The sequence below is a fragment of the Falco peregrinus genome, chromosome W (assembly GCF_023634155.1).
Source record: "Falco peregrinus isolate bFalPer1 chromosome W, bFalPer1.pri, whole genome shotgun sequence".
Taxonomy (NCBI): domain Eukaryota; kingdom Metazoa; phylum Chordata; class Aves; order Falconiformes; family Falconidae; genus Falco; species Falco peregrinus.
Window position 1 is genome coordinate 26,090,021 of NC_073743.1, and position 25,174 is coordinate 26,115,194.

Sequence of the window (25,174 nt, forward strand, 5' to 3'; positions counted from 1 at the left end):
AAGTTACTGCAAGCTTTGGTAAAGATGTTAAAGTGAAGAACCTTGGTTCTCATTAAACTCGAGCAAAGAGGAAAATTTAAAACAATTCAAAACAAATTGACATCAAATTTTAAGCTATTACAAATATTCTTAGTTCAGGTCCTCTGTCATCAGAAAAGGCTATTTATATGATAGCAAATAGAAGCCCCACATTTTAAGGCTGTTTTTCTACCTTTACCATTTAAACTTTTGGCTCCATTTTAAGCAGCTATCAACCTGGGTTTAACTTATGCAACAAACTCATTCCATTCAGCCGTGCTGGAGTCACACCAGTGCTAGTTCTGTTCTCAGTCACACCATGGCAAGTACCACCTTTGTTCACACTGGCATAAATTCTTCACTCTGCTAGAAGGAAGACACAGATAACTGCCCAACTGTCAGGAGCTTCATGGGGTCCTGCAAGGTATCCACAGGAAAATGATATGCTAACTTGAACCAGGAATTGCTCTGCCTCTGTGGGCTTCAATAGGAACAGAAAAGTTCCTGGTGACTTAACAGAGTTTTTCCAAAACAGATATATCTATAAACATAAGTAACTCTAGAAGATATCTTGCGCAAAAAAAAAAAAAGAGGGGGAAAACAGCTGATATGGAGCAAAAGATAAAATCTAGGAGAGCAGTGGGAATCACAGAACAAGTTTAGCAATGGAAATGTGCATCAGAAGGATGTGATATCTGAAAGCAAGTGAAAAGCTTTGAAAGAGACCTGTCAGAGAATTATAGTCAGTGAAACACTGAAGCTTTTTTGGTCCAAGGACATGCACATGAATCCTAAATACAAAATGCTCTCACAGCGACATGACTAGTTAGGATTCTGTATAAAAATAAAACTTCTGACCACAGAGCTTCTTGTGCCATGGCTATTTTCACTCGGAGACAGAGAACGGTATTTGGCGGCTCTGAAAATGCTTTTGTTTCATGTGCTCTTAAAAGAGTAAAGTTAGAAAGAGTGAAAAGTATGAAATTTGATGCCCAGCAAACAGTCCAGAAGACAGCAGCATTTTTAGACTCTGAAAATTACAATTTTACATTATGTCACTAATTGCTGTGTGCAAAGGAGCCAGTTAATTATAAAGTCACAGATTCTTTCTGTGACTAGAAATAACTGGTGACCTGAAAAAAACCCCACAGTCCATACAACCCAACATTGAGCTGAGTTGCAATTGCTTTATGAGCTGAAGGAACGTTTTCACTTAGAGCCCTGAAACTCTTGATGAAGTGTCGGACCCTCCCACTGCTAGTGAGGAGGAATGTTTCCTCCAGTACTAAAAATACAGTGCTTCAGATGTACTGTTCTTCATCTCCTCCATTCATGAGCAATGACCACTTGTCCCCTTCCTCCTCAACAAAACCATTACATCTCAGTAGCCTGTCTGAAGTCAAGGAAGAGAGAGACACTTGGCTAATCTGATCCAAAGGAGCTGATCTAGATGAATCCCTCCTCCTATCATCCATTCCAATATGAACACTGATTTGGGAAGGAGTAAGTGGCTTCATGCGGCCTTGAGCTTGTGCTTCATAACTTTCTGTGTTTGGCTTCTTGTAACTAAGAGGAAAAAGAGAAAAGATGTTTGGAACTGATGTGCAGAAGTGTCTTTGGCATTAGAACAACTCTGAAACTTCTGATAACCTAAATGTTACCTGCACTTCAGACACAATGTTAATGACTGAGAGTACTGGTCCCATTGCACTAAGACATTTCAGTAGTAAAAGAGAAGGACTCTCAAAGCGACGTTCCTTAAGAAAAAATATGAGTTTGCTGAATTATGAATTATGAAAGGGTTCATAGCAGACAGTTGCTGGGGAATGGACTTGATGACCCATTCAATGTATTCTAGGTCAAAAAAAAACAGCAAGGGCAAGTTTGCATGGTCTTCTTCACATACATGTATTATCGTGTTCTTTGGAATCTGAAGTTCTATTCAGCTGATGTAAAGCTTCAAGAAAGATTACTGGCCTACAGGTTATACTGGAATACAGCTTCCATAAGTCTGAAGCCAAGTATGTTTTGGGGGGTTCTCAATATCTAACCATGATTGTGTCTGATACTTAATGTAATCAGCAGAAGATCAAAATGATTGGAGAATAAAGGAATCCCTCCTCAGAAATTTCTCATCCTTTGCATAACTACACACAGAAAGTTCTTAGGATGAAAATTCTATAGTGGTAGGGCTGATTCTGCAAACAAACATAAGCACATGTGTAGTTTTCATTCTAGATTGTGGTCTCACTGAGCATTTACAGGATCAGAAACATGATGCAGCAACAGATTTCCTATATTAGTTTATACTATACTGTACTACACTATACTATAAATTACACGACACTACAGAAGACCCCAGGTGCTGTAGGAACACGTGAAGGTTTGGACTAATTTCAGACACTGTAAAGAGTCTTATTTTTGAAAGTTGTTTGCTCACAATGCTGTTAAAAACAGGCCCACTGTAACTGCATCCAAAAAGGGCACCCAAAAATCTAGCCTAAAGAAATTAATAAAATTAACGTCCCTTCCAACCCAAAGCATTCTGCGAGTCTATCAATTTGAAAAATCTTGCTACAGTTCAGAAACTGGTTCACTTCCAAAAAAATAGAGTAAGATACTTTATCTACAGTAAGGTGCAAAAGAATAAATACACTGCTGCTGTCTTTCTCTCTGGCTAAGTTAAATAGACAAAAAATAAAACCATGTACAAATCTAGATTTTGAATGATTTGTTCACTTGATATTCACAGCAAACCCAGTGTTGATCATTACCTCCCTTGGTACTGAATTACATCTCCAACACAGTGGCATCCAGTTACACTTTTAGCTGCTAGTTAAAGAATGCTCAGTACTGTCTTACTCCAGGTCTGTTCATGATAGTGACACATGTCTCTTTGGAGCCAAGGATTAGACAGAACAACGCTACATTAAAGGACTGTCAGGTACTTTTAGGTATACAAAGCCCAAAGTAACTTCTCACTTGAGTCCCAGCAGCAGAGCTACCTAAGGGTCCCCAGCTGATTAGTATAAGACAACTTGCCATTTCAGCTGCAGGGAAGACAGCACGACAGACACAGAAGAAGCTGCCATTGCAGCTGATCCCATCCAAGGCTGAAGCACAAGGCCAACAGGCATGAACACACCTAGCAAAAAAACATACGGGCATGAGCTAGAGCTGCCTGTCCCGATACAGACATTTCTGTCCCTGGACATTATAGAACAGACTGGCAGTTCTGCAACATGAGCTGCGGAGATCTCCATAAACAGAGCTAGATTGATATATATTTACTTACTTATTTTAAAATGTCCCTTCTGTTGCAAGGGATGACCTTAGCACCAGTTCAGTTACAAGACTGCAGCCACAAGGTAAGACTGTTTGTCCCCTTCAGCTATTCTGCACATATGAAACAAAGCAAAAGCAACAGAAAGACAAGGCAATAGTCCAGGCAAAGGACAGAGAAGTTACTCATAAAGAAAGAATGCTTGAAGTAAGTTTTAAAGAGGAATCTGGAGCATGAGATGTCTGACAGAAACAGAGAATGCAAGAAGTAGAAGAGAAAATGTGTGATTCAGGGTGAATAAAAGAGGGAGCACCCAGAAGTCAGATAGTATCTCTGATTAGAGCTGGCTTTGAATATAAAGAAACTAATCCCCAAGTACCGCTATGAGAAATAAGAGCATGGTTTTAATTTCATTGCATGAGAACTTTTTCCTAAGAGTTTAAAATTTGGGAAACAAAGATTTTTTTTCTACAACATGAGAAACAAACAAAAAAAAGAACGTATTTATTCTGTCCTCCTCCTGCTAAGTTTTAACTACTCTATGAACCTCTATTTGGTTCCTTGAGCAGGAGATCCTGTAAGATGCACCACAGAACTCAACTGTGCTGCCGTCTTCAACAAGCTGAGCTCTGGCAGTCACATACCTGCTGCTATGGGTATTCCAAGCAGATTATAAATTAAGACAAGAATCAGATTTATCCGTATTCTTCAAACTGTTCTCTTTAATAAGTGAATACTGGCAACTACATCCAGCAAGTCATTCTGCAAGACAGAAGAGCATTGAAAGTTTTCCACATGCAGTCTTCAGAAAACAAACCAAAAAGAGGAGTGTCAGTGATAAGATAGGACAGGTCAAAACTAGTGCTCACTCGGATAAGAACATCTGCTGCTTCAATGGCAACATCGGTGCCCGTTCCAATTGCAATTCCATCATCGGCCCTGGCTAGTGCAGGGAAATCATTGACTCCATCACCAACCATTGCAACCTTCCTCCTCCCATTTTGGAGCTCCTGGACCTTTGCAACCTTGTGAGAAGGAAGAACCTCAGCAAAGACTTTTTTGATCCCAACCTATGTACAAAGAAAAAACATATCCAGTTGGTGATATGCTTCATGCTGAAAGGAAGAGCCATTTGCTATTCTGGGTGAAGGAGAAGCAAAGGAAGACCAACTAAACCAATTCCACTGGAGACAACACTTGCAATCTACACAGGAAGCTGAAAAGCAACATGTCTTTGGCATAAGAAAGGGACTGATTATAGCCCCTTCCATCTTTACTGCAGAGGTGTTGGCAAACCATGTTCTGTCATTAGCATCATGCCCCACATTGCTTCTACAGCTCTACTGCCCTGGCAATAAAGGTTTGATGATTAAAAGAGCCAGATTTCAGCTAATCATGCTGCTTGAAGCATGAAAAAAATTTTCAGTGAAACCACAGAATCACAGAATTTTTTAGGTTGGAAAAGACTTTGAGATCATCGAGTCCAGCCATTAACCCAGCACTGCCAAGTCCACCACTAAACCATGTCCCCAAGCACCACATCTACACATCTTTTAAATATGTCCAGGGATGGTGACTCAACCACTTCCCTGGGCAGCCTGTTCCAACACTTGACAACCCTTTCAGTGAAGAAATTTTCCCTAATAAACCTCCCCTTGTGCAACTTGAGACTGTTTCCTCTCATCCTATCATTTTTTACTTGGGAGAAGAGACCGACCCCCACCTCACTACACCCCCATTTCAGGCAGCTGTAGAAAGCAGTAAGGTCTGCCCTGAGCCTCCTCCTCTCCAGGCTGAACAGCCCCAGTTCCCTCAGCTGCTCCTCATCAGACTTGTGCTCCAGACCCTTCCCCAGCTCCGTGGCCCGTCTCTGGACACGCTCCAGCACCTCAGTGTCTGTCTTGCAGTGAGGGGCCCAAAACTGAGCACAGGATTCGAGGTGCGGCCTCACCAGTGCCCAGTACAGGGGGATGCTCACTGCCCTTGTCCTGCTGGCCACACTGTTCCTGTTACAAGCCAGGATGCTGCTGGCCTTCTTGGCTGTCTGGGCACACTGCTGGCTCATGTCCAGCTGGCTGTCGACCAGCACCCCCAGGTCCTTTCCCACCAGGCAGCTTCCCAGCCACTCTGCCCCAAGCCTGTAGTGCTGTGTGGGGTTGTTGTGATGCAAGTGCAGGACCTGGCACTGAGCCTTGTTGAACCTCATACAACTGGCCCATCAGACCATCCGTCCACCCTGCCCAGATCCCTCTGTGGAGCCTTCCTGCTCTCAAGCAGATAATGCAACACAGGAACCCCATATGATCAGGCAGTTGCAGTAGGGGAAACACAGAAATGCCAAGTATGTCCAAGTCTCAAGGAGACTATGAAGATCAAGCAGATGGCTGCCTTAACACTTCTACCCATCCACATCTCAACTTATAAGGAGTTGTTACCAATGGCTTTAGCACTGGTGGTGTACAGAAGAGGGCTGGCATAATGCTCCTGGTTTGGCTGCCTCAGCAGGCAGAGATCAGCTTTTCACTACACAAGGTAGGAGCTCTCTTTTAACCTTTGAAAAAGTAACATTTTAAAAAGTTTTTAGGACTGGCTTACTATTTTTCCATTGGAAAGAAAGTAAGTGCCAAAAATTCAATGAAAATATAGGTTGGCACAGACTAAGCTTGTTGGAAAACTTCACCTGAGTGCCTGGAACCATAAATAAAAGCTTGTTTCTGAAAGACTTCTCTTAACAAAGTTGAGTAGGAAAGCACTTTACCACAATTGAACACAAAAGTGAAAGTGTGAAACAAAATAGAAGGATTAAAGCATCGCACTGATTTAAAAAACAGACCTCACAACATGCGAGAACATGCATACCACAGTGCTGGCTGAGTTAGCTGTGTGGTGAGATATCTGAGGAAAGCGAGGTAGCACACAGTAGATTAGAAGCAGATTGATGCAAAAGGGAAAGAGAAAAATTAAGGTGGAGAGAATAGAAATGTAGCAAGGTGGAGTGAGATTTTGGCTTTGCCTTTCAAGCAACATTTATAGTTTGAGATCAAGGAAATCTCATGTAAACCCAACATCTTTTAGACTGCTATGCTTCTTAACAATTCTTACTGTTATTACTGTTGCCCTTAATGACAAATCCCCACTTACCTTGTTGGGAACAGGACTGGACCTTAAAGCAAATTTCCTTCATCACTAACCAAACATGACTGCCCTTCAGTGAAGGAAAGCAGGAGGCTTCAGTTCAGCAACAGATTAATTACTGCAAGAACCTCTGTATCTCTGAAGAAGTACTGACTGCTTGTCTTCAGTGGGATCTTGAGGCAGCCACTGGCCTCAATCCAAGAAAAGCTAATCTTCATTTAATGCATTCAGTGAAACTCTGATTTCCTGCCCCAAATTCACTGCAGTAAGCAGAGTTTTAGAACATCATAATGTATTTTTTAAAAAATGTAAAGAAGCAGATACCTGAGTAGCAATGGCTTTTGCAGTTTTTCTGTTGTCCCCGGTTATCAGCACCACATCTATTCCCATGTTTTTCAGCGTGTGCACAGCAAGGGCTGCCTCCTGCTTGACAGTGTCTGCTATTGCAATCATTCCACACAAAACGCCTACACAAAGAAATGTCCTCTGTTAGAGAGAGCTGTGGGAGGCAGAAAGGCAGTGAGAGAACAGGACTTCCTTCCATCACATCATGTGCCCACATTCTGGGCAAAATTGACACTCATAAACCTGAACAACTGTCTACAGTTTTCTAAGTTATGGTCTCTTACACACACACACACACAAACTTTTCACACTTATCTGCTTCAGATCAAACAACAAACACCTTTGATGTTTAGGGACCAGGAGGAAGGGGAGGAGGGTAGCTTTTACACATGCCTGACTTCTAGCTTTTATGGTACAGACAAATACAATAGCGGGCTAGAGAAAGTTTGGATAATTGTGTCCAGGTCACATGTTGAAGCCATTCCTCCAGAAGGAAGTATATAAAGTATCTGGGATTATGTCTCCTAATCTTTCAGGGTTGGATCTCTATTACAATTAATTACTTCCATACAAAAGTGTTGCAGCTGCCTTCCAACATAGTGACTCAAAGGTGCATCCACATGTCTTTCATGTGACTTACAAAAATCTCACATTGGTTTACCATTGCATGTTACCTTTTCAAAGGACTTAGGTAGGTTTCGTACCCCTGCATCTCTATCTGCTATCATTAACAGTGATAGGAACACCAGTTGTACATCAAAGCCCTTACTTTCATGTTAAGAGCATTCAGTACTACTGGACTGATGATGGAGCCCAGGCCAAGGCATGCAAATGCCTCTCAAAATTGCTCTCTAGGAGCACCAAGTATATTTATTCAGTAATTGAACCAGAGACCTCACTTCAAGACCACAAATGCACTGGTAATATATCACCATTACAGCAGTTTCTCATGTTGAGGTATTGTCTGGGATCTTTTTCTGTATGTACAGCACAGAACAGAACCCCTTTGGCAAAACTCTTTTAGTCAAATCTATACTTTAATGATCTAATGTATCATCATGTTTATTCATGAAATGTTTTGAAGTCAGTGATGCAATAGGTTGGCCTCTGATCCTTACGTGATGTAAAATCAGGATGGACTAGCTGCACTAGCACTGCTTTTCTGAGCAACAGACCTAGACAACAGGAAGTCCAGAAATAAATAGTTAAATTTAAAACTGCCCAACAAAATCTTATGAACAGTGTTCTGAGGTGAAGGCTTCTTTCAAGAACACCTTGATACTTTGCAGTTCACAAGCAGTTCTGCACTAAAAGATCAGTAGTTTCTTGACACTAAGTCACTGATCAATTGCTCCAGAGTTTCTTTTTAAGTTCCATGGTTGGATCAACTGACAATTTCTTAAGTCACTCCAAAGAACAGCAGTTACCATCTATAGCCACTAGTATGGCAGTCTGTCCTTTCGTTTCATGGTCTGTCATTGCATCATTCACGTCATTTGCAATATGCGTCGCATCCACTCACGATTTCCAATCAACACCGAGTATGTATGAGAAGCTGATGGACCTTTGTGCACAGACATAAAGAAAAATGAGCAACTCAAAAATAGTGAACACAAGCCAGAAGTGTTTGAGGAGGACAATGTCTGGCTGCATTAGCTATAGAAAGTTATTCTGAAGATGTTTTCCTAAAATTTTTTTGTGTATGTGTGTTCCAGACTGGCAATGCTCACACCAAGACACAAACAGAATTAGTCTTGTTGATGTGCTGCTGTCATGGCCAAACACAAACGCATAGGCACTACCTGAAGACAGCCTCATAAAACTTTTCTCCTTCAAGACTCAGTCTGTGCCTGTTTATGCACAGAACTGCATCATGAACTAACATACTTAATGGAAGTATCTGCCTGTATTTGCCTTTGCTAGTTGACATTGTTTTTCTGAATAAATGCAGTATGCACATTTCATAAATGCCATGCTGCTTTGTTCTCACAACTAATGACTTCTTTCACATATAAAGGCTATTTCTGGTAAGAAAAAAGTAGTTTTGTTCTAACAAAGAATGAAACAGTTTGTAAAGCACCTCATTATATATTCAATCCAACTTCACAAGAGCTGTATGAAGCAAATGAGAAAAATATTACATTAACACCATTCACAAATGGCACAGTTGTGATGATTAAAGTTCTTATTTTATTTAATTCTTCTAATAGCTTTCTCAAAAAGGTCAGGAGAGCCACAGCCTTCTGAAGAGAACTGATAAGCTTCTTAAGGATGGCTTTAAATACTTTTTCTTTCTCTCCTACACTACAAAAGAGCAAAGTGGCTTCCACAGACCCTGAAACAAAAACAAATGTATTGGCCTAATCAAAAACATCAGGCACTGAAACTTGGTTTGCAGATGTAACATGCTTTATTGTGCATCTGCTGAATAGGTTTTATTTTTGATTAAGTGCCTTGAGAGATATATGAACAGAAACCAAGAGGTCCAAGTTAATAGGGAACTAAAGGGTAGGATATAAGAAGTTGCAGTAAGACAACATATGTTAAAGGTAACTGCTCTAAATGGGGAGATAATGCTAATTGGCAAACTTTGCTCTCTGCTGGACCATTCTTCTACACAAAAAGAACATTGCTGTGTATGCCTTATTGTCTATGTATTGTAAGGACTTTCTGAGTACCCATCACAGTAGCATTTAAATTGTTATTTAGATTTCTGAATTGCAGAGAGATCAAGAGTCTCAAGAATAGGGGAAACAGAGAGCTTCCATTTTTGTTAAGGCACATTTTTGTCCACCATGTTCTTTGCCTCCTCCTGCCATATATTCACCTTTCTGTTGTTCCTAGTCTGGTAGGATTGTTTTACAGGGGTCAGGACTGTTGATTCATTAGCTCTCACATTGTGACTGGCGGTCACTTCAGGGGCAGACATACCATGTGATTCCGAGAGCGTGATCAGCACGTTATCTCCCAGAGGAGCACTGCTGTCCCTGCTCCTGTTAGCGTCCAGCTTACTGAGACCCTCCTCAGCCATGCCCAGGACAGCCTCAACACCTCCAACTTTGCAGCTGATGCCACAGCCTGGGACTGCCTGGAAGTCGGTGCAGTATCCCAGGCTCTGAGTGCCAAGCTCCTGTGGACATAACCAGAGTCCATCATCAGTCTGTGCTGCCCACATGGGGTATAAATATTAGATAACTCCTGCTGAAAAGAGGCTTCATTCCTCTCCTTGACAATGACCGACTGACTGAAAAGCAGCATGGAGTATCAGTAGCACAGAACTAAAAATAAGGATGTTCTGGACATGCTGTGGTTTAGACTCCTAGAAAGGGACAGCCATACAGATCACAGCCCTAGCACCAGAAAACCATAAAGGACAGCTATTCATGGCAGTTCAAGAACAAAGCAGTTACATTAGTGGTTCATGGCCTCAGCCAAGACTAGGAACTAAAGAGAAATACTGTACGATAAGCCATACAGCTTCTGAAAAGATGCAAATCCTAACTAACCTCACAGACAACTGGCTGTGGGGGATCAGACCTTTTATATATATATATGTAAAAGTATAGTGAAAAGCTGTATCTAATTCCTGGAGTGATCTGGCTGGATGATAAGGAAACTGGGTCTTTCTGTTGAATTAGAAAGAGAAGCCAGTGAGTACCTTCAAGATGAGAAAAGGGATTACCAGGACCCTGAGTTACAAAAAGAATGGAGAAAATAATAATTTATAAACAAGTTATTCTGGGTTGTCTTTGGAAGTTGGAATTACATGTACCTTTCAGTAACCTTATTACAATACAGGGATGATAAGGCACGTGGTAAGAATATTAGCAGACAGTATAGCATTGCAATTAATATAAGCCAGATCCAGTAATAAGAAGTGCATGGGATGACTACAGCAGTGTACTAAGACAAATCTGAAACCAGAAAATGTAAAATACGACAAAGGCAACTGAGTCATTACCCATACTCTCTTTTTACTTCTACATTTATATGTTAGCTTCTAAATTTTACCACTGAAAGATCTACCACTAATAAATTTGACATATTCTTGCCAATGAATTTTTCCATGAATCAATTAATTACTAGTCTTAGCAGAAATAAATTGTTTATTTAAACCACGCTTCCTATTTTGGTTACTATTTGTGCTTTCATTCTTCCTGAAACACTTGAGGAACACATGCAACACATAAATGACCTTTGAGCATTTGCAAAATTTGCAACAATTTGAGTGATCTATTAATTCATTTGTGAAACTCACAAATATCACGGTTTAAAGCTTTTTGACTAATCTATTCAGATAAGCAAATGACTAATAGAAGAGACTAGAGTCAGGTAACATGAAATGTCACCACACACATTTGCTTCACAATGCTATTTGAAGCATAAGTATCCCTCCTGCACATATTCCACAAACCTGAATTTTCCCACTAGTTCAGGAAAAACTTTTTAGTATCTTGCTTGAGAACTCCACAGCATTACCAGAAAAGCAAAGGTTAGAATATGCCTTCTGGTATTGTCCAGACTAAGATGCACAATCATAAAATCTCCCAGCTTTCCAGCCTATTATTTTTCAGGCAGGCCTGTCCCTCAGGGACTTGCTTTTTTTCTGCAACATTGCTACATTTGCACAGATCCCTTCAGGTCTCAGATGAAACAGGAAGGCTAAGTACCTCTTTGCAGTATTTAGTGACTGCCACTCCTAAGGGATGCTCGCTGCTGGCTTCTGCAGTGCCAACCACTGCTAGTACCTTCTTCAGAGAGAGCACAGCCATGTCTCCCAGCAAAAGCACTCTCATGACTTTAGGAACTCCACAGGTGATGGTCCCAGTTTTATCAAACATCACAGTCTTGATCTGCAAGAAATAAACCAGCGCTACTGCCTAAGCCAGAGCTACTGCCTAAGCCCTGCAAGCATAGGGAGGCACATAAATACAGGCAAGACCTTAGTAACAAGGTGACTATATCCACACCAAGACATAATAAACCTACAAAAGTAGAGATTCCTGTATGTACTTTGAACTGTCTGTAGAGCAGGTGATTTCACCTGCTTTCACCATCCCGTACCTATATCAGGATCTCAGACAACAGAGTCATTGCAGGACTTCTACTGTCCTTTGTGTATGTATTCACATGCAGGACTCATGTAATGGCACTTCAATCACTTTTACCACAAGGGATATGATGCAAGGATGGCTTTTACAAATGCTGTTCTGAACAATTAACAATAGCACTGAAGAAAGAGGACTCAGGAAGTTATTTGGTGATAGAGCAGGTAGGAAGAGTACAAGAAGCTGCAACAGGTTCCAGAAAAAACAATCTAACCAAAACCAGCCTCATGTTATTCACCAGAATCTTCAATCACTTATTAGCCAGCACAAAGGGTCTTGAGGAATCGGGAATGAACCAGAAAACACACCCCCACATACACTGAAACCCAAACCAAGTCAATTCTAATCCTAAAATACACAGCACAGAGAAACACAAGAACCAAAAAAAATTAATAAAGTAGGCACTATTTCCATTCCCAGCTCTTCCAACCCATCGACCTTGCAGAATCCAACAGGTCACCTCATTTTCCAAGCCCTGACGCTAGCCTCACTTAAATTCAAAAGGTAGAAAGTTCTGACACTAATTAGTAGTAACTTTTTGGTTTTTGCAGAGCCTTGGAAAAAGTTCTGGTTTATGCTTTATAATGTACAGTAAGAACAAGAATTACCAGTCTGATTAATTTATTCTTACCACTCTTTTCACTTGAAAGGTTCTGCGTATGTCTAATCCAGTCTACCATAGCATGGTTTAAACTCATATTCTTTTCACTGGCTGTGAATATGTCAAACCTGTTCCTTCTTAGATTTCCTCCTTCTCTTTTCATCTCTTTTCTGTCTTTGAAGGGCTTTTTCTGCCTCCCTCCCATCTTTTTTCTATACACTAAACTAACTTCAAATCTTTCTGTTTTTCTCTTACATACTACATTTTAAGCTACGGATCATGAACATTTCACAACATTCCTCTGAAGAAAGAAGGAAAACACTGGATTATTGGGCTTTTTTGCAGAAAAGGTAATGAAAGCACAAAAGTCAGAAACCTCTGAGGTCATGCAGAAAATTAGCAGTCTCACTCAACACTTTGCTGTGACTATGAAGAAAGAAGGTCAGATTTGTCTTCTTTACCTAATGAGCAGCAAACAACAGAAAAAAACCCAAACAACATCCTGCAGTCTTTCTCTCCACCAGCATGACTTTCTGGGAAATTATATATCATGTAGCAACAGCTGGGTAAGCTACCAAAGTACAGAATAAACTATTAACTTTGTGTGCCATTTCCAGGGGTTTTCCACCTTTGATGAGAATACCATTCTGCACAGCAACTCCTGTGCCCACCATCACAGCTGTGGGGGTAGCCAAGACTAAAGAACAGGGGCATGCAATGCTCAGCACAGTGATTGAGGTTTGAAATGCAAATCTCAGTATTAGTTTAGCTTTTGAAACGTGTTTGTTCTGATTCTGCAAGAAAAGGGAAGGGGGAAAAAAAAGAAAGAAAGAGATGGATGATTGCTAATAGAAGATAACACAGATGTACAATCAACCATAGCCATTTCAAAAAACATTTACCTGGAAACCTCCCGTATAGGAAAGCAATCTATTATTGTTACTGTAATGGTAGAGAAAGGTCAATGTTATGAATTGTTTATGGCAGTATTTTCTGGATTTTTTCCTGCTCAGGCACACATATACTTGACTCTGCTCTCAGGCTGCCAGATGACGATATAACTTGTTGACATTTCCTTCATAGCTTAGCAAGGGAGAACCCTACTCCCAGGCACACAGATCCCCACAGCTGCTGAGCACAGCAAATACACATCCTGAAGATAATAGAAGCTCATCTTCTTTCTAAAGCCAAAATCACTATCTGCCATCAGGAACAAGGATGTCCAGAAATATTTCAGCCATGATAGGAATGGTTCAGCTCCTTGCCATGCAGCTATAGATTATTTTTAGTCCAGAAAGACTGCCAATAATTTGTTTGTAGAAAACCCATTCAGAACTAAGGGGTAAATGCAAAGGTATATTTATACCTGCAGATAGATTTTAATTAGTGTAATTATCTGCTCTGTGTAGAAAACACCACATTGTACAAAAGTATTTGCCAGGTTGCAACATCAAACCCACAGATGGTATGTTAATTACACTGGAAGGTATCCTAACACCAAAATCCAGCTCTTAATGAAATTACTTACAGGAAAATATTTTTTAATAACATCAAAATTTATAAAACCAATTGTGATCCACACTAGCAATGTCACTGTTGAAATGATGATGATAAATAGAACAAAATATCCACTAAACTTATCTGCCAGTTGCTGGATGGGTGCCTATAAAAAAGAAAAACAGGTATTTTCATGTTTATGATCAAAACACATAAATATGCAGAGTTCATTAAAATATCTAATAGTCTTAATCTGATTCTTTTTAGAAGTCTGGAAAAAAACACAGTTTCCTGAACAAGTAAATATATCAAAATATAGACTCTTTTCCTTATTTAATCAAAATATGGGACTAAGGTTTTCTTTTCTATTATTTTTACCTTTGACATTTGAGCTTCTTCCACCAATTTCACAATTTGTGCCAGGGTGGTATTGTTACCAACATGGGTTGCGTTAACAAGAACTGAGCCATGTGCATTTATAGAACCAGCAATCACTGTGCTCCCAGGCTTTTTAGTGACTGGCATAGCTTCCCCTAGAAAGAAAAGGTAAGAATAAATGAGCCAATACCCCTAATAACAGTGAACATAGTCCATTAGCACACAGCTCATTTTTTTGGTAGCAAAATCAGTATGCTAACTTGAAATGCTAACCCGTATGCACGACCAGAAATCACATATTGTGTATCTCTGTCTAGTGAAGACATATGTAAGTGGTCTCGTACTTCTACAAACATCTTCCTAGGTTTAGTTTCAAAGCAAATGCTGTTTTCTTGATCCTAACTCTCCAGTATGCCATCCCTCAAAAGGGCCAGGAGCAAACTGGTTGTAAAAGCAGCTTCTAGGAATTTCTCCAATTAACACTTTGCATAGCCTTTGGAGTTTGAACAATTTATTTCCACCACCCTCAGTTTTCAAAGACTAGAGAAGTTGTCTCTGTGGCAAAGCTCCTGTTCTCATGCTGCCTCTCCAAAAACACTAGCTCAACAAAATCTTTATTTTCTCTCTTTTTAGAGTTAGTGATAGTGACTGGTTCTCTTAAGCTAAGGGCGTCCCTGTTTCCCAAGCAAAGTAAATACATAACTAAAACAAGTATGCCAATGCCAATGTAAAGTTTTTATATCCTTTACCTTATTTCTGAGAATTGCATGATGCAGGAAATTCTTATTATATTTACAAAATTAATTGAAAATATCAGAAGCTGTGAAAAAGTCTCGTGACCCTTAATGAGCATCAAGTTGTGAGGCTCTCTTTCCCTCTCCTTGCTCACTGGGAGATCGCTGTCAGAAGCCCTGTTTGGTGCCCATGCATATACACCCAACATCTCAGCAATATTTCCCCATTGCCCTTTAGATATTATTTCTGAGAAGGTACCATCTCCACAAATACATTCCAGGGGAAACTCCCACCAGATCTCCAGAATAAACTCTATCCATCCCATCAGTACATTAGTGAAGGTGACCAAACTGAGCAGAAATTCTTCAGCATTTTAGGGTGTGTGCAGCTGCAGGATTTGGATTCAAGCTCAAGAAGGCTAGGCACAGAATCCATTAAGGTGGGAGTTTATTCAGACTGCAGCTTTTGGGTTGGGTCTGCCCTCTTCCCTTGTAAGAAAGAGTTCTAGAAAATGTCACTTCTTTGTGTAAGGGAAGTTACCAGTAATAAGAGACTCATCTGCCATAGAGCTGCCTTCAATGACCTTTCCATCTACTGGGAACAACCTTTACGATATCACCCCTTTGAACCAGTTCAACAGCTACCTGCTCCTCACTGCAAAAGACACAAGTAGAACAGACACATTGTTTACACCGGTAGCTTCAAAAGAATAACCAAGCTTTCACATTAACTGTAACAAGCCTAGTCTGTGCATTCAGGCAGGCTGAAGGGGTTTTTGTTCATAAATATATACCTGGTGATAGAGTGGTCAGGTCCAAGAGTCACCACAGTGGCTTCTGTGGCTTGTAGAGATATAAGTTTAGCAAGAGCTTCTGAGGTCTTACTCTAAGAAACAGAGAAGAGTGTGTAAGATATATTGAGATAGATAAATGCTGATGTCCACTTAACCCAATGAACTAAATGACCTTCTATAATATAGGCTACATCATAAACGTCTGACTCAAAATTCCTCTGAATAGTTCTATTCTACTTTCATCACAAATACACAATTAGTGTGAAGATGTGTTACCTTTGCTATGTGTTCCAGCCATCTCCCAAGGGCAATGAACACGAACAGCGTCGGAGGAGTGTCAAAGAAAGTGACAGGGCTTTTCTCTGCCTTTTCAATTATCGCTAACACCAGGATCACACACGAATACACATAAGCAATCGTCGTGGCCAGTACGATGAGCACATCTGTTGCGACAGAGGGAAGACACAGTCACTCAATATGAGTGATCAGCAGACTTCGTTTATTGTCCCTTACAGTCACCTTTTATGCCTTGTTATAATTAGCTCATACATATTACAAAAGTTAAGCTCATTATTGGTTAGTTGCCTAAATACCAAGCCCGCCCCTAGTTTCTCTTCTGTAGTTATCTGTTCCCACCTGCAACATTCTTTTCCCACCGCAATCTTCCTGTTATTGTGTAACAAGAACAGCCAAGGACAGTGTATTTTTGCTTTACTTCAGATAAGCTGAGAGCGATGTGCATTTTTGTCCAGCCAGCTGGACTATGTCTATGTGAACTTTTTCAGCTAGCCAGTTATCCACACACATCCATATTGGCTGTCTTGTGCTTCAGAGATTTGTAAGCTTGTACATAAAAATACCATCCACCAAGAAACTGTTGATGTAAGCATGGACAGACGCACATTAAGATTACAGCAGTGAAAGCAGAGAGTACATGATGCCGCCTATAGCAGAATTATAAGCATGTAGTATATAAGGGAAAGCATTGCTGTCCCATGCAAGTTTTATATTGCTATAACTTCAGTTGACTGGTCTACTAGGAGGCTGACTCCATTGTCATCCTCTCACTTGCCCTTCCCCATTCTCAAAACAACTCTGCCAGCTAAATATCATCCTTTTCCTCAGCAATGAAAAGTAAACAAGGCACAGAAGTTGAAAAGATTTGCCTATGCTACCCAATTAGTTTGCAGCTGATCAGGTATTTCTTCATTTTAACACTACCTTCCCCACTTGGAAAACTACCTGATGCAGCTTTGGCAGGAATAAGTCCTGTGAGCAATTACAGAATGGAAAACCTGCAGAAAAACGTCACTTTATTCTGTGTAGGTGGTACAGACAAGAGAGCAAGCCTAATCCACTAAACCTTTCCGGTCTTTTCTCTTTATCACATGTTTTTACAGAACAGAAAGCAAACCCCTAGGAAGTACTGTGGACATACCTGAACAAACGTGCACAGGACAAAGAAGAGAAGATTTAAAATAGATAATCCAGGAATGAGATTCTGTTCCAGCACCATAGACCCATGGTGCTCCCCATTGGGTATTAGCATATAAATCATTAGGATTAAGACAGGGATACCAAACAGTAGGCTGCACAAGAAAGACTTCCTCCACCTGAAAAGTAGAAGCTGTAAATCCCCAACTGTCATACACCCAGCAGTACCCAGGCCAAACAGTGTGCTCACAGTGTACAGCTTGAGCTATTAGTACTGTACACACAGCTTTGGGATATTTTGGAAAGATACAACATTTGGGGACAGTTTCCGTGTCTCCTACGTGTTTAACTGTATAGACTTCTATCAGTTGAAAACTGAAACTAATGAGAGTAATAAAAGTACTTGAATCAAATGGCAAATTGTAAAATTGAATATACTTTACACAGGATAAGCTAAATTATCTGGGAAGAGTGAGGGGCAAGATGAGTTAAAACAGATGATCTATACATGTTCATTAGTGAGAGAGAAACAGAAATACTTACTGCTGTATTTCCTTTTTATGATCCAGGTTATGTGCATTTGGAACTCTTCTAGCCACAGAAGCATGAAAGCTAATTTCCTTTTTATTGAAAGGGGAGGGAAGATGAGTTAGTTTGGATTAAATTAACAAGATTACTTATACTTAAATTACACTACTTCTATAAGAAATGTCAGAAAAGGACAGTGTTGCATATTTAATAAATGCTAACTTCTTATTTTAGATTCTGCCAACATGAGAGGATATTTCAGACAGTACTCAAAATGTGGACTGCAAAGGATTTCTGCTATGTATACATGGACACAATGTATAGATGCAGTAAGTGTCCCAGGACACTGGCTGCTGCCCTCCTCCTCAAGGAAAATTAATGCCCCTTCATCTCCACTGGAATAAGTATGAGAGATGGGAAATACCACAAGGGAAAGTAAAAACATACAAGCCACTGGGCTAGTCAACCTTGCAATCATCTCCTTAACACTACAGGTGAGTAGATACACCTGAAGCTGAAAATCAAAATTACTAGAATCAGTTTAAACCTGTAAAACAACAAACCACAGTGCAAAGCATCCCAGAAACAAATACAAGTAGCAAGCCAGTTTTGACAGATGCTTCAGTGAGTTACTGCGCCAGAACAAGGCCCCCACCAAAAGTCAAAAGCCACAAAAAACCCAAAGCACACTTGCAAGCACAATACATTTAAACTGTACCTGCATCACGAGATGCTCCTGTGGCAAAATACACTTTACGGAAATACTCTGCCAGCCTGAACAGTGTACTAGTTAACACGTTAATCACTACTGCTGCATCAATTCTGTGGTCTAGGAGCTTTTTTTCTGAGTAAATACTCTAGAACACGAAAGGCAAACAGTCTCTGCTGTCCTCCTGACCACTCACTGCATGCGCCTCATAGAGTAAGTTCTCTTCCCTTCTGGTGGGGCAGAGAAGCAAAAAGTTTTGTTCACACCCAGGCTATGATAATGGCAGATTTTATGATCTGTGTGGTTACTGGTAAGCCAGGATGGTTTTCTTTTAGTGGCTGTACCACAAGCTTTCAGTTTAAAAAGTTCTTATTTGAATTGATGTGGGAATAAATGCCAGCATATACAGAGATGTGTAATACTTGTGGTATGAGCTGTTGCAAAACTTCTTTTACAACCTCTTTCACTGGCAAGAGAAAGTGGTAATTTATTTTCTGAAGTATCAACACTTCACTGAAATGACTGGAAATCAGAGACACATGATTCTACACAGAACTGCAAGGAATTAATATATGACACTTTTATCAGATATAAATAAAAAAAGTTTCTTTTTTGTAGTTTTTAGGGTGTGGTTTTAAAGTAACAACCTGGGAGACTATGCACTACTGTGGAGTATAACAGCTTCACCACAAGAGCATAAAAATATATGGCAATAACTATGGCATCTGCAAAAGTCAGTGAGAGCTCTCAAATACCAGCTCCTTTATTTCCTTTTTAACTTCACCTTAGAACTGTTCATACATAAAAATTTTCTAAAGCCTACCTCAATAATTTTTATAATATCTCGAGGTCCAGTAATTTCAGGATCAAACTGGATGTGAGCTTTGCAAGTAGCAAGTGCAACTGAGGTGTAGAATATGCCATTTGTTCTCATGAGTTTGGATTCAATATTGTGAACACAAGAAGCACAAGTCATCCCTGTAATCTAAAGAAAAGACAAATTTAGGTACAGTTAGCAGTCCCCCACATTCACCCAATATTTGTGGATGAATTTTAGACAAGGCTTCCCACTGTCACAAAGGTGCTAATGACTGTTCAGGCTCTTCTGGTACTGACCCACGGCCTCAGCATCAAGATTTTATAGAGCTGTCTTAAATGAAACAAAGCTGAGAACATAACTGTCCACTTTAATTAAAAAATTCTGTAACCAGCAGTTATAGTCACAGCTATATATTTGTATAGCAGCACTTGTACATTGTATTAAGTGTAATGGTATAGCTAATACAGTTCTATCAACAGCTATATTAACATTGCCAAACTCAATCTCTGCATGTATGACTTCGTCTCACTTAAATTTTCCTGTGGCTTCAGTAAGTAGGTTCTCACTTTCTGATCTATTAGTACAGCTGCAGACTGTTGTTATCTGACTTGTAGTGGGTATATCAGAGAACAAAAATAGATTTGTGAAGAATCTGTCCTTCATATAAAAAAATTATTAATTTTACCCAAAGTTCTCAGACCTCTGTACAAAGCCCCAGGCATTATCAACACACATTTGGTGATATGTTCTCAGTTGCTCAGAGTCTGTACTGTTGACTGAAGTCACAGAAAAGTTCTGTTTCATTTCTTCTTGCTAAGTCTATTATATATGTACAAATATCAGGTTTTATTTCACTGCCTTTGGACAGGTTCTTCTAAGATGAATTGATTTTGTCTTTTCAGCTATTAAGAAAAAATAGTGTCACCAGCCAGAACTGACTTGCTGAAGCCGCAACTACTTAAACAAAAGCATTTGCAAGTAAACTACCCTTCCAGGCTTGACTTTTCCAAAACCAACATGTAATTTCAAAACCACATGACTTACAAGAAGCTCCACACTCCCTTCTGTTTCTGCATGATGTTCTATGACAGTAGCTTCAAAACCCAAATTCTGGATCAGCTGTGCTATTTCAAGAGGCTGTATGAATTCTGGCTTGTATTTTACCTCTGCTTTACCTGCCATCAGTGCTATCAACACTGAAATAATTCCTGCAGTGTCAATAATAAAAAATATTAGATAATGCAGCTCCTTTGAGGGTAAGAAAAATAAAATATCACAAATGATTGCCAATGAGGGCTGGAACAACTTAGAGATGTTATAAACCTAATAATTTCCCTCTGCCTCCTTCTAGCGTTGTTCCCTAGTCCCAACTGCAAAGGTTTTACCGAGATCCAGCCACACTGCAGTTCCCTTCAGCAATGAAAGGAACTGCAACAGTTACACGTGGAAGGAGGTGAGTTTTGCTACGCTCTAATGAAAATAAATGGATGTTCAGAAGCAATCTTTGCACTCATTGATGCAAGCTCTACCCTGGACTCTGTAAGTTTGGAAAGCCCTAAACAACCCACACCCACTCCCACCCCAGCACCATGTTAGGCCTTTTTATTCTCTTGGTTTTCCCTTTGTTTTGTTTGGGGTTTTTTTGGTTTTTTTAAATAAATAAACACACATAAATTTAGAATTGGAAAAGCAAAACAAAAATCACAGGCAAAAAAATTGTTCTCCAGTGCTAATGGTTTCTTGGATTTTGTAATCAAGGCAGTAAAACCATCACTGGGGCACTGGGAGTGCAGTAATTGATAAGCAAGACCCTCCAAAGGCATGCCTGCACAAATTAAATAAGACTCATCTGTTCATCTTCTATATGGCCAGAGGAAAGGCAGCTCCAGCCTGCAGACTTCTAACCTAATCAGCTTTGCTGTGCCTAAGCTAATATAATTATCCAGGAACTGGAGCCACACATTTGTTTGTAACTGCTTGTGCAAATGTGCCCTGAAGTGCAAGTTTCACATCACACGTGTCAGAGCTCTCAACAGCTCTGGAAGAGATGGATTGCTCTATAAAGCAATAAGGCTCTGAAAACTAAATAAGAAACATTTCTCTGTTCTTGCCTTGAGCCTTATTTGAAATTTTTATCACATTACAACTTACTGTTACAATACAAGTATGTCCCCTGGGTTTGTCTACCAGTGCAGTAGGATAGTTAAACAATGATATAGTTACATTAGCACTAAAAAAGAGCATTAAGTCTATTTAACTTCCAGATGTTGTACCATCCCCTCTTCCATTAATCACATAGAATACCTTTTCCATCCCATAGTCTCTTATAGACTCATTATAGGAATCTCAAATTTATTACCATTTTCTTTCTGCAAATTTCTTTCAATGGTAGACACGCATGATGCACAGGTCATGCCTGTGATTTGTAAAAAACACTTTTCCGCTCTCGCTCCACTGGGCTGGTTTGGCACATCGAGGTGAGGAATGTCTGGAAGACCAGCTGACCCACAGCCGTGGCGAGGAGGTTCTGGAGCTTGAGGCTGCATGGCAGCATTGCTGGTGTCAGGCCGGTGCCTATGTTCTCCAGCGGCGGTATCTTGAATAAATGCACAATACACCGAACAAACACTGTTTACAGTGTGATTGGATGAGGCAAAACTACAAACAGGTCACATTTATCAGTCATGCAAAGTCTCTTAGTTATTTGAGAGGTGACATGGTAATCTCGGTGTCTTCATGGAAATAATATAGATTGTTACTATGCATATAACAATATACACTCACCAGTACCACTTGCATGACCATTTAACTCTACAGAACTAGTTTTCCACTTTCAGATGGCAAATGATTCCCTCCGATTTCAATGCCTAGACCTGACAGCTACCTCCACTTGATAAAGATACATCGGTATCTATAGGGTCCTTGTCCAGCATAGAGAAGGCAGTCCAGTCATACTCATTCTGCCCCTGTTGTCGTCTATGCAGGACTCATAGCACTTCATCTCAGACAAAGAAAAGGACAAGTTTCTCAACAGGTTTCTCTTTATGGCCCAATATTTACACTGCAAGTACTGCAAAATGAATAGTGGAAGGATCTGCAGCACTCAGAAGACCTCCACACATGCAGGCCAGTTGCAATAATTTTTGTTCTTACCAGATACTGTACAGACACACAACAGCTCCAGCTGCATTCACAACCTGCCTCCTTTGGGCAGAGGTGTTGCAGAATGGCTGTGTGATCACGGCCATGACTCCCTTAAAGATCTTTGTGAAACAAAGTTAGCGTAAGTTAGCTGAAGCAGGCCTTGCAGCTATGCTGAGGCATGCTGATAAGGAAGCTGAGAAAAACACTGACCTTGTGCCTAATGTTGTAAATAACTTTGAGGAATTCACGTAGACAAGAGAGGAAAAAAAAAAATGTAGCTAGCTATCCGCAGAAACCGCAAGTAGGAGGATGTATGAAAATGTAACCCTTTAGAGCTTAGCCAATCAGCAGATGACTAGTAGGCATAATTAACTGGAACTGTATATAAGACATAATTGCGCCGTAATAAATTGAAGCTTGCTTTATCACTCATATTGAGTTTGCCCGCTTGACTTCCCTCGCCGTCAACACAGAGGTTTGTGTAGAGGAGCAAGAGTTGCTTCTGAACACGTTAAACACAGGGGGTCCCCTCCTTTTCCACAGATGAATTGGAAGGTCTTCCACCAACAAATTATAAACAAAAAAAAAAATCATAATTAACCACCACATATGGTCTCCTCCTCATTTGTAGTATAAAAGATTCAGAGGGATTGGGCCCATGAGAAAAGTGAATAGGATGTGGGCTATTGCCATCAACCTAATTTGTTGCAGGTAAACTACATCAGTATCTCAAAGCAAACGAGTTGAAGCAGATACATGTTGCCACATTTGAAATTCACTGGAGAGGAGGTTGTGCACCATAGCAACTTCTTAAACATTGAGCACATGTACAAAATGTACAAACTGTGCTGCAGCTGATATGTAAAAGCACCTGCTCCCACCAAAGAGTACCTGCATCTTGCCACTCACCTTGCTTAAAATAAGGCTTAGTAAAGTAGGGCTAGTAAAAATAAAGAAATAAAGGTCAAAGGATTAGGACACTAAAAAGAGATTTTAACTAGGTAAGAAGAGGTTTAAAATGAAAGAGATTTCATTAAGTTTGTCATGGGTTTAGTATTCTAGAACATAAATGAAAACATTTGGTTTGATAGATCTACTTACAGCAGCCTGTAGACATAGGAGGAAACCTACTTCAGTGGGTAAGGGGATCAGCTATTTGAAAGACCTTGTACCAACTTCCAAACCTTTTGGCTTCATAACATAACTCAACTCTTCCACCCACTAGTGCAGTTATTAAGGGCTGAAATAAGGTGCTCCACATCTGAAATCTCTCTCCCTTGCTAAGTGAGATCAGATCAGGACAGTTCCTTAGAAAAGACAGTGCCAATGGGATGTTTCGAGAGTTTCTCTCGAGAACAGAGTCTCAATAAGGTGTTGCATGGCCCAACCTGGCACACTACCCACAAAACTAAAAACACTGTTACCTGTCAGCACAGAAGCATCAAACCCCATGTCTTCTATGGCAGCTCTTAACTCTTCTCCATTAGTGACAGCTGGATCATAATGTATGGTCCCAGTTCTGCCAGCTAGAGAAACTGCTATATGTTGCACTCCTTGTCTCTGTGATATGATCCCTTCAATAGACTGTACACAAGAATTGCAGGTCATGCCATCAATCCTGATAACAGCTGTGCATGTCGTGTCTTGCAGTGGCTCTCTGAAGAGATCGCATAGGAAAGCGGATGATGGAGATTCTCCTTTATTTGCTTCTGAACCATTAAGGAGGCATACTTTAAAGTTTCCAGGTGGAAGGGATTCAATAGCTTGCTGCAAAGCTGACAGGGTAATCAAATTTGGGCTATACTGTATCACAGCACGTTTATGTTCCAAAGATACTTGAATACTTTGTATGCCAGGAAGATCTGATATATTTCCTTCAATGTTTCTGACACAGGACTTGCAGTGCATGCCTTCTATTCGTACAGCCACCGTAGCTGTGCTACTCATCTCAGCGACCGAGGGATCCACCCCATCACACCCAAGACTTCCTGGTGTCTCCTTGGGGTTTGCATTCTGCAAGCGCTCAAGATCGAGGACACACAGCTTCAAAGGAGCTGATTTACTTTTAACAGTGCAGGCATACCCCAGGTTACTGATATGGCTCTTGAGGTCATCAGGTTGTATGATGTAAGGACAGTAAACAATAACTGCTTCCTGGTTACCAAGTGACACCTTGATTTTTGCCACACCGTGCAATTTCCTAATCTTTCCTTCAATGTTGGTGACACAGGACTGGCATGTCATGCCTTCTACCCGAAGCTTAACTACTGCTTTTCTCAAGCATGACAAATTTACGGTCGCTGTTGTCAACCTCTCTTCTGCTATGTTGGCATCAAAGCCCATATCCTGAATTTCCTGGCAAATCTGTTCAGAACTTATTTCTGACTGCAGATACTTTATTACAGCATTGTTCTGTTCAAGGGAGACTTTAATACTCACAATGCCCTTCACCTTAGAAATTTGGCCTTCTATTGACTGCACACACGATTGGCAAGTCATTCCCACAATGTTGATTGTCACAGTGTGTTCTTGGGAAGATGACGAGGGCACAGGTTCAAAGCTTTCCTCATAGCCCATGTTGTCAAAAGCAAAATTGTGTTTCATTGTAGGCTCCAGCTCACAGCCAGGAGGAGAATCAGTGTTGGA

At 40.4% G+C, this 25,174-nt stretch overlaps 1 protein-coding gene across 1 annotated transcript; it reads right to left on the minus strand.

Annotated features, from left to right (window-relative positions):
* Window positions 1–25,174, minus strand: LOC129782585 (copper-transporting ATPase 2-like). The gene is given in 23 exon segments (XM_055793037.1): window positions 1–1,584; window positions 3,061–3,163; window positions 3,946–4,063; window positions 4,171–4,371; window positions 6,761–6,903; window positions 8,209–8,286; window positions 8,289–8,345; window positions 9,713–9,911; window positions 11,452–11,634; window positions 13,090–13,284; window positions 14,019–14,153; window positions 14,366–14,520; window positions 15,641–15,702; window positions 15,704–15,754; window positions 15,894–15,985; window positions 16,170–16,336; window positions 16,695–16,767; window positions 17,332–17,506; window positions 17,871–17,947; window positions 19,388–19,549; window positions 20,429–20,592; window positions 21,744–21,980; window positions 23,953–25,174. Coding segments are annotated over 23 exon segments (4,272 nt in total). The 5' UTR covers window positions 25,133–25,174; the 3' UTR covers window positions 1–1,319.